This window comes from Protopterus annectens, chromosome 1.part2 (genome assembly GCF_019279795.1).
Source record: "Protopterus annectens isolate FY-2018-M chromosome 1.part2, PAN1.0, whole genome shotgun sequence".
Taxonomy (NCBI): domain Eukaryota; kingdom Metazoa; phylum Chordata; order Ceratodontiformes; family Protopteridae; genus Protopterus; species Protopterus annectens.
This window is the reverse complement of record NC_056727.1, coordinates 1178382481-1178397437: the sequence shown is the minus strand read 5'-3', so window position 1 is coordinate 1178397437 and position 14957 is coordinate 1178382481. Positions and strand designations below refer to the sequence as shown.

The 14957-nt window shown below is 40.5% G+C and overlaps 1 protein-coding gene across 1 annotated transcript in view; it reads right to left on the bottom strand.

Annotated features, from left to right (window-relative positions):
* LOC122792440 (vomeronasal type-2 receptor 1-like) overlaps nucleotides 1–14957 on the bottom strand; it is a 250190-nt gene that overhangs the window by 137064 nt on the left and 98169 nt on the right. Inside the window, exon 4 of the mRNA XM_044060228.1 lies at nucleotides 784–1623. Coding sequence (XP_043916163.1) covers nucleotides 784–1623 — 840 coding nt within the window. The remainder of the gene's footprint in view (nucleotides 1–783; nucleotides 1624–14957) is intronic.

Below are 14957 nucleotides of genomic sequence, written 5' to 3'. Positions count from 1 at the left end.
GCAAGCCAGGTATGGCCATCAACTTGAACACATACAGAAATAAGTGTGGAGATGGAAGGGACATCAGCTCTTCTTGAAAGATATGCTGTCTAAATGGAAAACAAAAGAAGCACTGTGTGTCATAAAGAGTGCAACACTGATCAATCATGACACCATTTTTGTTTAAGAAACCTTTTCAGGAGCATTGCAAGGAAGACGAAAGGGAAGGTACAATACTTTCAGAAGTATATGGAAATATACATGAGAATAAACAATACTGAAAGCTTAAACCTGTGAATAATCAGAAAGAATATCAGCCATGTAATGTACCAAATCTGTGTGTAGGTTTAGCAGGATGCTGAAGTGTTCAGGGGGAAATGCAGCAAGAAAATGTTGTATGTTTCCTCATAAAAATGAGGAGTGTGCTGGAAGAAACTACGGTTACTCTTGCAGCTCTCAGAAAAGTACCTAAGATGTGAGTGTGCTGGAATTTTTGGAATAAAAGTTATATACATATGAAGATGCATGGCTAGAGAATGTCATAATGCTTACAGAGAGAGAGTAGGACAAATATATATTGTTTTCATAAACACTCATGCCATGCCTGAAAAATGAAATTTTTGTGTAGCTTTCGTTGCAGCCCTGATATACTATATTTTGCTAAATAAAAAAAAACTAATTTACATTTCAGAATTATAGTTTTACCTGCCCCTAAAAAATAGCAAGTTAGATGCTACGCCTGATACATATTTCAACATAAATTTTGAATTACATTATTAAAATATATTGTATCATCACTCTTACTTGCCATGGATACAGTTGATTAATATTTCCACAGGTTCCATTAATGAATGGTCCTTCTCCAGGTCTGCAGGACAGCATGTCATGTAATGCATGTACCAGAGTATAGACAGCATTGTGCATTGTTGATATAGTTGGAAAGCTATCCACATTATATGCAGTTTTGTCCAGAGTTTCAAGTGTCTCCAGTCCTGTGCAGAATGCAGTCTGTTCAGTGTCTCTTTTATAGGCAGCTATTTTAATGCTGTAATTTCCTGGCCATTTGCAATTAAATGTTGTCTCCCAAAATTCTTTAATAAATATGTCGTTTGGATATTGAGAAGGGTGGATACCGTAAAAAAACTCTTTTAGTCCTGGAATTTTAATCCTATATGTCATAAGTCCAACTGTGCCATGCAATGATTTCCAGATTGTTTTTCTTGTATAGATTGCCATTATCCAACTAGAGTTTCCAATCCAAATTTTACCAGTGACATTTTGCATAATAATCTCTTCCATTAAAGGAATCACCTGAATTGCAAAAGCATAAATTATTATAACTGTAGCTGTTGATCTTTTTATCATTTCAACTGTTGATATAAGTTTGCCCTTTGTCATTTGGGATGGAAGGATTTCATAAAATTGCACACAGAAGCCAGACTTGATTAGCTTTTCCTTGAGTTGTTGGCTTCCAGTTATTCCAAAGTCATTGTCAGATGCAAGTATCCCTACCCATGTCCAGTCATAGTGCATAATCAACTGAGCAAGTCCATATGGCTGGAAGTAAATACTCTGAGTGGTTCTAGCAAAGGATGGGAACTGATTTTTATCACTCAGTGCTGGTAAAGATGCACCATGACTTATCTGAAAAAAGAAAATAAGAGACAAATAAATCAACAGTAAATCTATACATCTTGTAGCAGTTCACTAACAACCACCTATAGGAAAATAATTTAATAGAGTAAAAAATTGCAGAGGGATTCAAATATAATTTGAATGAATGATGGCATGTTCTTGTATACTAATTAGCTGATATTGATAAAAATCAAATTAAAACAATGCTCTCTATGATAATTTTAGCAATTATATCTGCAAACAATTTTCAAATACAGATATGCGGATTTGGTCCCAACAGAGGGTGTATTGAGGACCCTGCTTATTGAGTTATTCATGTTTTGATATATTTTTTTATATTTATTTTTTTCTTTTATGCTGCTTTATCTACAACTTCTATTGGTATCACCATTTATGTTCTGCACATGTACTTTTCATTTAACAAAGAATTAAGGGTCTATATTACCCGACTGAACATTTAGGTTAGCGAATGCCTAAACGTCGATCTGGTAATATCGAAAAATTAAAACAGTGAACAGCCGATTTAACGTAGGGAATGAATTCCTTTGGCCGCAAAAAAAAAAAAATCAAAACCACAACACCCCCTCCCCAACTAAATACACCAACTCCGAGATCGCTCCACATTGGAGAAAGGGGAAAAATTCACTTAACGGCCAAGGGAATTCTTTCCCTGCATTAAATCAGCTGTTCATGATTTTTTGCTTTCACTATTACTAGATCGACATTTAGGTATTCACTAACCTAAATGTTCGATCAGGTAATAGGAACCCAGAATTAATGCTTTATGTATGTATGTAGTTTATTTGTTTTCTGGGAAATTCCATCTGGGACCAAACACATTTTCAGCAGAGGCCCAGGGAGAAACACTCCAGATGCATGCCTTGGCAATGTGGAAAGAAACCTGAGCACCCAGAGGAAACCCATACAAATGCAGGGAGGACATGTAGACTCTGCAAAGAAGGCACCCCAGTCGAGAATCAAACCAGAGAATCTCTTGTTGTGAGGTGACAATGCTAACCACTGCACCACTCAGTTATTCTTCGAACCACTGTGTACTCCAACCCAGAAAATTATAAAATACATGGATAACAAGTATACGCATGCAAATAATGTCAGTTATTGATAAAGCAGATATAATCTGAGAATGGTAGGATGGCTATTAGAGCAAAACTCCAGGCCAAAGTCTGGTGGCAATGGATGTGAAGATCTGTAGTCGACTCTGATATATACTACATGCACTTAGACAACAGTCTAACTATGGCCTTACTGATAAAGGCTACATTAGTATGTCCCACACATGGCCAGCCTTACACATAGGTCAGCTATCCAATCTGGGAGGTTCTGACTTTCTACACCTTGCGATAAACAGCAAAGAATAGATAGCTACGTAAATTATTGACCAACAATTCACCAAACTTTTGACTCCTTGCTGTCACATGACAAGGAGTAGAAAGTCTATGGATATTTAAATAGGAAAAGTGAGTAGCCATTATGTCTGGTATTAAGAACATAAAGTATATTGATTTCTGTTCCTTTTATGTATAAGTTGCTTCATATTTTTGTCCTGTCCATTCTGGTAAATCACTGAAGATTACAATCAGTCAAAAATGCTAGACCTTAGAGTTTTGTGTTACTTATTGCTCAAAAAATGCATGTTCATACAAAGTCTGCTGTTCTATTACCATTTTAAGGGAATTAGAGAAACATTTAAAATTTGCTTCTGATTTTAGGGCCTTCCTCCCTATTATTATGTTGAGAGTCATGAATATCCATGAGTTTCTGTCATATTTTTGGTTTGTTCATAGTACAATTTGTGTTTTTTTTGGTCAATCATATTGGGCTACAGTCATTAAATGATGACATTCGAGTCTGAGAAAAATTGCCAGCTGGTGTTTGCTCATTATTCTGGCTTTGCAGGATTACAGTGATTTGGCTGAAGCAACTTGGAGCACTTTAATGCGTGAAACAAAGTTGAAACTATTACATTTACCACCATTTTTTATCAAAATCATCTGCTTGAAATACACACAGAAGTAGCTATAACTGCTGGGTGGAGGGGGAGTTTCTGTGGATGGAAGTAACAGACTGTCTTCTTGTTTGCTCATTTTAAAAAGTCACTGATTTGGTTTTGAAGAGTAGTGTTCATTTGTCTAATGTAAGACGGAATACTTTGTTATTGTGATGCTTATCTGTCTGTCTGTCTATCTATCTGTCTGTCGAATCTAAATAGCTATCTATGTATTTATCTGTCTATTTAGCCAAGGTCTGATATTTGGGGTATATACTGGACAATGAAGTAGATGTAATGAATGGTTACAGAGGGAATTGTGGCTATAAATGACTTGCCTTGCTGTTGTTTGATCACTGTCAAATAATAATCATTGACCTGGCATGACAACAGTAATATCAAAAAATGTATTTGCTAAAATCAGTGTAAACCCAGTACTGCTATGACTTCTGCTTGTGTGTGTGTGTGTGTGTGTGTGTGTGTGTGTGTGTATGTGTGTATACACATGCACACATTTGCATCTTGTGATAGACCTGGCTTTAAAGGACAGTGTCAGTGTGTCTGTGTTTGAAAATAAATAAATAAAGAATTGTGTGACTTTTTATCTGTGAACATATACAATATTGCTGAACACATACAAAGTCTTCTGAGTAATAGTGAAAACAGAACAGTAAGTCATCTGTCAAAAATAAGGCGTAAAATGCTTCATAGAATATCTACACCATCAGAGTTTCTGGGAGTCTAGTTGCCACCCACATCCCAGGCAGTACAAGTGGATTTTATCACAGTCATTGTTGTGACCTCTGCCCTGAACCTCATCAAGTCTAAAACTCACCCTGCCTAGAGGTGTGCACAGACGGTCAGTGTTTCTTGTGTGGGGCACTAAGGATGGCGTGATCATTGCTACTTTAATTTTTTTCTGACAATCAACCCTCTTTGCTATGCACAGAATGTCACTTTAATTTATGCAGGGGTTTCAGAGAGTGTGATCATTATTTGTTTAACTATCCCACAAACCTCAGAGCTATGCTAAGAAGGTCACTATAGTTTGTCTAGGGGCAGTGCATTGTTTAGTAGCAGCAAGATAGAATATGTTACTTTAATTGTTATGATTTGCAGTCTCCTCACATTGAAATATGAGACATATGTATGGGTTGTTATTTTGAGGGGATAGGAGTAAAGAACTCCAGGCTGAATAAAGAGAAGGTCACGGTGAGCTGCCTGTCGGGTGCTAGGATCCGCCACATAACGCAAGCACTCAGGTCACTCCAAAGCAAATACAAATATGACTCAGTCATTGTACATGCTGGTGTGAATGACCTGAGACGTACCTCCCTGGACTACATGAAAAGAGACATAGAGGAGCTCTCTGATCATGTAGCCCAGGCTGGTATGACCCTGACCTTGAGCAGCATCTTACCCTCACCTAGAATGATGCCACAGTACAAAGACAAAATGATCAATTTTAACAATTGGCTAAAATGTTGGTGTCATTCAAAGGGGATCCAGTGTCTGTCAGCCTGGGATGACATGCTCGACAAGCCACGCTGTTTCGCTAGGGACGGCTTGCACCTGTCACCACTGGGCTTTGGATATTGGCAAAGGCTCTTGCCACCCCATAGTGCCTTTTTAGGCAAGGCTCAAAAGTCAAACCCACCCCCATAGACAGCACAAGGAACAAGAAACTAAGGGTAATGCTGCTAAACGCCAGAAGTCTTAACCTCAAGATGCCTCAGTATGGAGAACATCGATATCTGTGCAGTGACAGAAACCTGGTTCAAGGCTCCAGAGAGCACCCCAGCACTACCAGGCTATACCTCATATCATGCTTTTCAGCCCCAAAACCCAGACCGAACCACAAAAGGAGGGGGAGTTTCCATATTTATCAAGGATATCCACACCTCCAGATTACTGGCATTGCACGAAGTATCGGAGACCATCCATGTGCACTTAACAGTGGGCAAGACTGCTTTTCAGTTTATAACATCCTACAGACCACCCTCTCAAAGTCAGGAATCCCACTCGGCTTTCCTGAAAATATTGGTGAACATGAAGATCTCTCCGAACACCATTATATTGGGCGACTTCAACTACCTAAACATTGACTGGGAGCACTACTCAAGCCCCAGCACCTTAGCCCAAAGGTTCCTGAAATTTATAAACTCAAATGCTATGGAACAACTAGTCACCACTCCCACAAGAGGGGATACATACTAGACCTGATCATTACCAACATGGGGACTCTATGCTCCACACCAGAAGTATATCCCTCATTGGTAAGATCAGACTATAAATTAATTTCACTGGATGTCCACATCCCGACCCCACCCCCAGCCCAGAAAACCACAGTGAAAAACTTCTCAAAAGTGAACTTCTCACTTCTCAAAACCAAAGTGGAATCCTTCAAGGCCCTAGGGCCAGTGGAAACTATGGCCCAAACTGCAGAATCCTATATAAACGCATTCTACGGACATCAACAGGAAGGCATGGATCATGCTATCCCAAACAAAACCAAGACCCAATCATCCAAAGGCAGGCGTCCAGTCTGGTGGACCCCTGCCATAAATAAACTGTACAACAGAAGGAGGAAGCTACTACATGATAGAGCAAAATCCCTAATAGGGAAGGCATCTCTGATTAGTACTAGCAAAAAATTACGATCCCTCATAAAATCCTCCAAGGCCAGCTTCGAGAGAAAAATTGCACAGGACACCAAAGACAATCATAAGGCTTTTTTCAGTTATGTTAGAAACCTGGGATGCAACTCCCAGACTTGTTCTGAGTTGATTCTAAACAACAAGAAATACACTGAACCCACAGACATCGCCAATATCCTGGCAGACAGGTTCAGTGCAAACTTCTCCACCCCCCCCCACAAAAGAGCAAGTATCTATCCCAGCAGAGGGCTGCCTCTCAAACATCTCTGATGCTCAGGTGAAGGCTGCCCTCTCCAAAGCAAAAAACACTGCTTCCATGGGACCAGATGGCGTCCCAGGTTGCGTCCTACATGAACTCCAAGAGGAACTAATCCCTCAAATAAAACAGCTATACAATCTCAGCCTCACTACAGGATATGTGCCCACAGAATGGCGTACAGCAACAGTGGTCCCACTCCACAAAGGTGGAGCCTCTACGGACCCTGGAAACTATCGCCCATAAGCCTGACTAGCTTAGTCTGCAAGGCTATGGAGAGGATCATCATGGAGCTCATAAACAAAGACATTGGGGACCTACAGACACTAGATCCTACCCAGTTTGGCTTTGTCAAGGGCAGATCCTGCCTTTTGAACCTGGTTGACTTCTTCGAAACAGTCACCAAAGCCATAGATGAAGAGAAGGTAGTACACACAGCCTATCTGGACCTTGCAAAGGCATTTGACATAATACCCCACTCGGGAATCATAGATAAGCTATCCAGCTTAAATATAAACCCCTATGTCACAAGATGGGTCGCAAACTGGCTCAAAGACAGAACCCACAGAGTGAGAGTTGCTGGAGCCATGTCAGACTCAAAACCGGTCACAAGTGGCATCCCACAGGGTTCTGTCCTGGGACCACTCTTGTTCGGTATATACTTTTCTGAGGTACAGGCAAACGTGGGAGGACTATGGCTCACCAAGTTCGCAGATGACTGCAAACTGGCGCCATAATCAACTCTCCAGCTGACACAAACATCCTTCAAAAAGGTCTCACAGAGACAGATAACTGGTGCTAGTGCCATGGGTTAAAGCTAAATGCCAAAAAATGTATAGTCATACCCTTTGGCAAAAACAATGTGCCCACAAATTACCACATAGGCGGAAACCCATTAAGTACAGAGAAAGTTATTAGGGACCTGGGGACCCAAGTTGATAGCAATCTCTCCTTTGAAAGCCACATTGCCAAAGTGGTTAGAAAGACCTTCTACATAGCCCACCTCATCACGAAGGGTTTCACATCTAGATCAAGAGAGGTAATCGTGCCCCTTTATTCATCCCTCATCAGGCCCATCATAGAATACAATGCCCCTTTTGGGATGTACCTTACCCGACACCTGCAGCAATTAGAAAGACCCCAAAAGTATCTCACCAAGAGGATCAAGGGTCTCAAACAGATGCCATATGCTGCTCGGTTAAAAAACTCCAGCTCTACTCAGTTGCATACCGCCTACTTCGAGGCGATCTATGCCTGACATACAAAGCTATGTCAAATCCAGAATTAATGGACATGCTCCACCTCAGTAAATCTAAATCCCTTAGAGCCACACGCTCGAGGGACTTGAACCTCAGCACAGAAATAAATAGAACTTGCTGGAGGGACAGGTTCATAACCCAGAGGCTCCCTTCGCTCTGGAATAGAATTCCAGTTCATGTGAGGCAGAGCACCTCACTGAATCTCTTCAAGAAGAATCTCGATAGGTGGATGGGGGAGCATAGGTTTGTCCCAGGGATTACTCCCGTGTCACTATTAGACAGAGGCACAGTAAACTAAACCTTAAAAAGGGCACAGTATACTCAAATCAAGGGGTGGCGTAAGCCATACAGAATCGGGCTAGGCTTATAATTGCCTCAGGGCAGATAGCCTAGTATGAACCTATGAACCTATGAACCTAAGAAAGCTGTTATAAACACCTGAAAGTAACAATTTGTACTATGTTACTGTGCTCCAGTTGTTCTTTTGGTTTTGCTCCATTCTGAAGTGAAAGTGGTCCACAGAATGTGGCTATCTTTTAGAGGTAGGGAAGAGGAGTCATCCTGTAAGTATCATTTTCTGGGGGGAAGTATGGAGAATGTATGCATACTTGTAAGCATTTCATTATGGCCTGCTGTTTTGTCAGACAGAAGCTATTTCTTACCTGAAGGAAAAAAATAAGACTGATCTCTTGCTTTGTTCATAGTCTATGTACAAGTCATCACGGAAACAAAATATTGGAAAATAGCCCTAAAATGTATCTCAGAGCATTTATATCCCCAGACACCTGACTTAATTTGATTATTTATTCCATAATTATAATAGTGCACACTTGGTCAGTTAGGGTATGTTGAAAAGATGCAGGAAAAAGCAAAGCTGAAGAGTATGACTGAATGTCTTTCCTTAATCATGTTTATTCTTCATGCCACCATTCAAACCAAAAGTTGAAAAATAGCTTTTAATGCAACTCACAACAACTATAACCTCAATGATTCTGGGGTCTAGTCCCTCTTTGTAGTTTGATTATTTATTAAACAGTTATTACAGTATACTTCTAGTCAATTAGGGTATGTTGAAAGGATACAGGAAAATGCAAAAGCTGAAGAGTACAGCTGAATTTCTTCCAAGTTCCTGTTCATTTCATTATTGGGACAAAAAGGTTGGAAAATGGCTGTAAGATGTACCTCAGAACATCCAGAACCCCAATGTTGTCTCGGGGCCTAGCAGCACCCCGAGCCCCAGCTTTATTTGATTTATTCCACACATATTACAGTACACTCTTGGCTGGTTAGGGTGAATTGAAAGGATACAGAAAAAAGCATAGTCAAAGAATGAGACTGAATTTCTTTTCTCAGTTGTGATTTTTGTTCATGCCATCACTGGATCAAAAAAGATTGGGAAGAAAAACTGTAAAATGCAGCTCAAAACATTTGGAACCCCCATGGCTTCTTAGGCCTGGCAATCCACAGAGCCTTGTCTTAATTAGTTTCTTACATGGTTATTACAGTAGCATCTGGCCCAGTTAGGGTGCATTGAAAAGATGCAGGAAAAAAACTGAAAAGTAAGACAAAATACACAAAACTGTAGAACAAAAATTTGCTGGACAATGTGAGTAGGCCATGGTGGATAGAGGAATACGAGGGAGGACGTATTTTTGTGACAAAACCAAGTAAATAGCTCCTGAGCACAATCCTTCTGGGAAAACTAGCCACTTTGACTATTCTTTAGGATTTGGCTCCATTTTCTCATTATTTGAGTGCATGCAGAATTCCTCAAGGAAAATATGAATTTGCACGGTGAGTGTCATATCATTCCAAATATACAGCTAGAAAACTAAGTGCGTAGATATGAAAACTTGTGGCGCCGAAGCAGCTGCATTTCAAAAAAGCTTAGTTGTTACATTTAACTCTTAGTAAAACATTAGCACTGCCCTCTATTGTTCTTTAATGGGACATACAAAGCTTCACACTCACTGCCGTAGTAAAGATGCAATTTGTTTTTCACAAAATTGTCATAAAAACAATACATATAACCTTCCTATGTATATTAAATAAACTGAAAATATTCCGTGCATGCATGCTAATAGTTTTACTTCTTACTGAGATATAACTTAAGTGGGACAGTACATTTACATTCAGAGTCTATTTAATACCCCTTCTGTGGCATTGTGGTTTAAAACAGTACAATCACAGACAGTACCCTACTCTCTTATATTTCTTGTTAGCAGAACTTGCTTGGTCTCCTACGTTTTGTTAAGTTGAAGCTCACTGAATTTTAATCTTTGCAAAACTAATCAATTAAAGCTTCAACTAAATAAGAACAACACCAAAAAAGTGTTTTTGGAGGATAATCTACATTGCACCTCTTATGTATGGGCTTCATCCTCTCACACATCTCCTTACATATATGTACTAACTCTACAGTCGCACAATCAAGCAGAAACATTAAAAGCCCAAAACACATAAAATCATTGGCAGGCGTATTGTGTTTTTATTTTTCCTGTGTGTTGAAGCATTGACTAGTTTGAGATTTCTGCCTGTGAGACTTCTGTGGTGAATTATTGTTAATGTAATGTAACTATAGATTCAAACTTTAGACCTTTTTGAAAATAATTATGTTATAGCAATAATAATCCCTGTGTCCAAGCATTTTCTAAATATACAATTAGTGTCTCCATGTTGGCAGTGAAACAATTGGTGAAACAACTGAATGGAAAAAAATCAAGGCAGAGAGTCCAGATACTAATACACCTATACATTCACATACATTTATGTGTACTCACTACAGCAGTGGTACTGCCTCATAAACATGACTGCTTCTTATTCACCAGTAATTCACTTCTTCTTACTGGCCGAATGTTTCAGCAAAATATTCATTGTTCATTGTGTTCATTAGTTTTGTATTTACTTATTGCTGATTATCTGACTGGCATGAAAGACAAACTTCTTGCTACCTTTTTAAAGATAATTGCATCCTTTAATATATGTATCTCTGCAATCTGCATCATTAAAACCGATCACCTAAAAACTGCCATGAAGATTTATACCAATGTCTGTGAGAGTTTTTTTTCTTTTTGTTTAGCAAGTATCATTAATATCCATTTCTACTCTTCACCCTTTGATCCTACTCTGCCTTTCTGTTCTTGATTCGAAAGGGAATATCTGATCATAAATGTCACCTTAGTCCACTGACCATTAAAAGAAGATCGAGTTTCCTGACTGCATCCTATCGAGAGGACCATCTTGCAGCTTCATCAGCTTGAACTACAGTTTTGCAGTTTACTCTTCTACTCACATGGAGATTTACCAGTACAGTATGGCATGACCCTGCTTAATATTTGCATCTGCTGTCCTTCCCATTAATAGCTGTTCTTTATCATCAGACAGTGACAGGTATTGCAGGTAGGAGGATGCCATTAAGTGACTACCTTAATCTTTATTGTTGTCCCTAGTACAAAACAGGACAGTTCACAGTCTTTATAGAATGAAGTATGCAATTTCATGAGTCTGCAAAGGTTTAGTAAATTAAGTACAAAGGTGTACAAACAACCAAGGTTCCCTCTGTCCCCTAAGGCTTGTACAACCAGCACTGCCTAAGACACCATCATTTAATATTTGTAGAACAGCTTCTTCAATTATATTTGATTTATTTTTAACTCCTCTAAGTAGTATCTTATCTAGGAGTGCAAGGCCCATAAAATGTTTTTCTAATTAAAAAAATTAAATTAAAATGGAATACTATGCTAAAGGCTGATTTATCTTATATGGGAAGTGAGAGAGAAAGAGAAAGTGAGCATCTTGCACAGTGAACAAATATTACTTTCAAATGCTTTTGTTTGGAAATCTTGAACTGCTGAACACTACATAGGTTCATAGGTTCATAGGTAGGTACTAGGCTATCTGCCCGAGGGCATCTGTAAGCCTAGCCAGAGTATGTCGGCTTTCACCACCCCATTGATTAATTAACTGAGCCTCTGTCAAGCAGAGCCAGTGAAGTGATCTCAGGGGTGTATTTTCTGTTACCCATCCACTCATCAAGGTTTCTGTTGAAGAGTGTTAGTGAAGGGCTCTGCCTAATGTAGTTAGGAATTTTGTTCCAAAGCATGGGGAGTCTCTGTGACAGGAATCTATCCTTCCAGCATGTTCTATTTATTGTTGTGGTGAGGTTTAGCTCATTAGAGCGCATGGCTCACAGTGACTTGGATTTCTTTAGGTGGAGCATGTCCATCAATTCTGAGTTGGGCATGGCTTTGTAAGTCAGGCAGAGATCACCTCTGAGTAAGAGATATGCCACTGAGTACAGCCGGAGTTTTTTCAGTCGGTCTGCATAGGACATATGTTTGAGGCCAGTAATCCTCTTGGTGAGGTACTTTTGTGGTCTTTCCAGTTGTTGGAAGTGTCTTGTGAGGTACATCCCAAATGGGGCATTGTACTCTATGATGGGTCTGATTAGTGACAAGTAGAGGGACACTATAACCTCTTTATTTCTAGATGAGAACCCTGATGGGACACATAGAAGAATTTCCTAACTACTTTGGCAATGTGATTGTCAAAGGAGAGAATACTATCTACTTGGGTCCCCAGATCTCTTATTACCTCTTCTGTATTAAGGGGGCTGCCACCTATGTGGTAATTTGTGGGTGTTTTGTTTTTCCCAAATGGGATGACTATGCATGTTTTGGCATTTAGCTTGAGGCCATGACTTTGACACCAGGTGTCTATCTCAGTGGAGCCTTTTTGGAGGATGTCCGTGTCAGCCGGAGAGTCAATTACGGCTCCCAGTTTGCAGTCATCGGTGAACTTGGTTAGCCATAGTCCTCCTATGTTTGCCTGTACTTCTGAGAAGTATATGCCAAACAGTAGGGGTCACAGGACCGAGCCTTGCGGGACACCACTTGTGTTTAGAGTCGCACCTGGAGCCTGCTATTCTTACTGCATGAGTTCTGTCTGTAAGTCAGTTGGCAACCCATCTTGTGTCATAAGGGTTTATGTTCAGGCGGGTGAGTTTTTCTATAATACCTGAGTGAGGAATGGTGTTGAACACCTTGGCGAGGTCAAGGTAGGCTGTATGAACCACCTTTCCCTCATCTATGGCCTTGGTGACTGTCTCAAAGAAGTCAACCAGGTTTAGTAGGCATGATCTGCCGTTAACAAAGCCAAACTGGGTCAGGTCAAGTGTTTGGAGGTTCCCAATGTCTTTGTTAATGAGTTCCATGATGATACGCTCCATAGCCTTACAGACCAGGCTAGTCAGGCTTATGGGGCGATAGTTACCAGTGTCAGTTGTGGCCCCTCCTTTGTGGAGCAGAATAACCATTGCTGTGTGCCATTCTATAGGCATGTAGCCTGTGGAGAGGCTGAGGTTGAACAGCGTGTTTAGGTGGGGGGTTAGTTTGTTCTGTAGTTCGTGCAAGACGCATCCTTGGACACCATCTGGCCCCACTGATGCTGTGTTTCTGGCTTTTGAAAGGGCTATTTACACCTGTGTGTCTGTGATTTCTGGGACACTACACTTTTCCAGTATTGTTGTGGGCCCTTTTGGAGGTGAGAGGGCGGTGAAGTTTGCACTGAATCTATTTGCCAGGATGTTGGCAATATCAGTAGGTTCAGTATATTTTGTGCTATTTTGCACTAGCTCAGAGCATATCTGTGAGTTGCCACTTAGATTCTTGACATAGCTAAAGAAGGCTTTGTGGTTATCTTTCAAATCCTTGGCTATTTTTCATTTGAAGTTAGCCTTGGATGATTTTATGAGGGACCTTAGTTTCTTACTGATACTCATCAAGGATGTCTTTCCTTCTTGGGATTTGCTTTTTTTCTGAACTAGTTTCCTCCTTTTATTGTATAACCTGTTTATGGCAGAGGTCCACCAGACTGGTTTCCTTCTCTTAGGGGAGTGAGTCTTTGTTTTGCTAGAGATGGCATGATCCATGCATCCTTGTAGGTGCTCATAGAGTGCATTTGTAAAGGATTCTGCATCTTGGGCAGCTTTATCCTTTAGCGTGGGGGCTGTGAAACTTACCACCTCTGTCTTAAGTAAGGTGAAGTTTGCTTTAGAAAAGTTTTCACTGTGGTTTCCTTGGTTGCGGGTGGTGGTGGAGTGTGGACATCCAGAGTGATTAGTTTATGGTCTGATCTAACCAGTGACAGGTTGACATCCGGTGCGGAACAGCTGTCGCCCATGCTGGTGATGACCAGGTCCAATATGTTTTCACCTCTGGCAGGGGAGTTTACCAGCTGATCCAGGGCATTTGAGTTGAGAAATTCCAGGAAGCGCTGAGCCTGGGAGTTTGTACTCAAGTAGTTTTCCCAGTTAATGGTAGGGTAATTGAAATCGCCCAATATCAGGGTGTTCGGTAGGACCTTCATCTTTTCCAGTGTCTCCAGAAAGGTAGAGTGGTGGTCCTGGGTCATGGAGGGTGATCTGTAGCAGGCCACAATTTGCATTGCAGATTTGCCCGATGTTAGTTGCACATGGATGATCTCAGAGGTATCATGCTGCACCACTAACCTGGAGGTGTAGGTATCCTTAATGAATATGGATACACCCCCTCCTTTTGTGTTTCAGTCCATGTTCTGTGGCCGAAATGTGTAGTATGAGTTGTAGCCCGGTAGTGCTGAAGTGCTCTCTGGAGCCTTGAACCAGGTTTCAGTTACTGCACAGATGTCGACGTTCTCCATACTGAGGAGTGCTTCGAGCGCATGCATTCGTAAGTGTTTAATGATTTTTCCCTTATATGAACTAGTACTGATGAAGGGAAGAGCAAATCTTCCAAGAGATGCTACTCCTATTGCAACATGTGAGATTTGACAGACTGGTGATACATGTTTGGACCAGTGTCAAAAGTCCATTTTTATGCTAGGATATTGTCACTTTGGGCATAAAACAAAGTATGTAATTCTGCAAAATGAATAAAAGCAGATGTTACATCTTGCCAGCTTGCAGGTAAACATGGCACATTCATAGAACCAGAGCTTCTTTGTATAAATGGCTGTTGCAAACTACTTGGCAAGCTACCAGCACTTGGGTCTACTAAATGGAGATAACACTTGTGGCATTCCTATTTGGACCCAGGAAATTATGAAAGTGAATATCTATCTAAATGACTCAGGTTCTGATCCGAGAGCACAGTGTGTGCAGTTGTTACACATACTGCTGTTTTTTT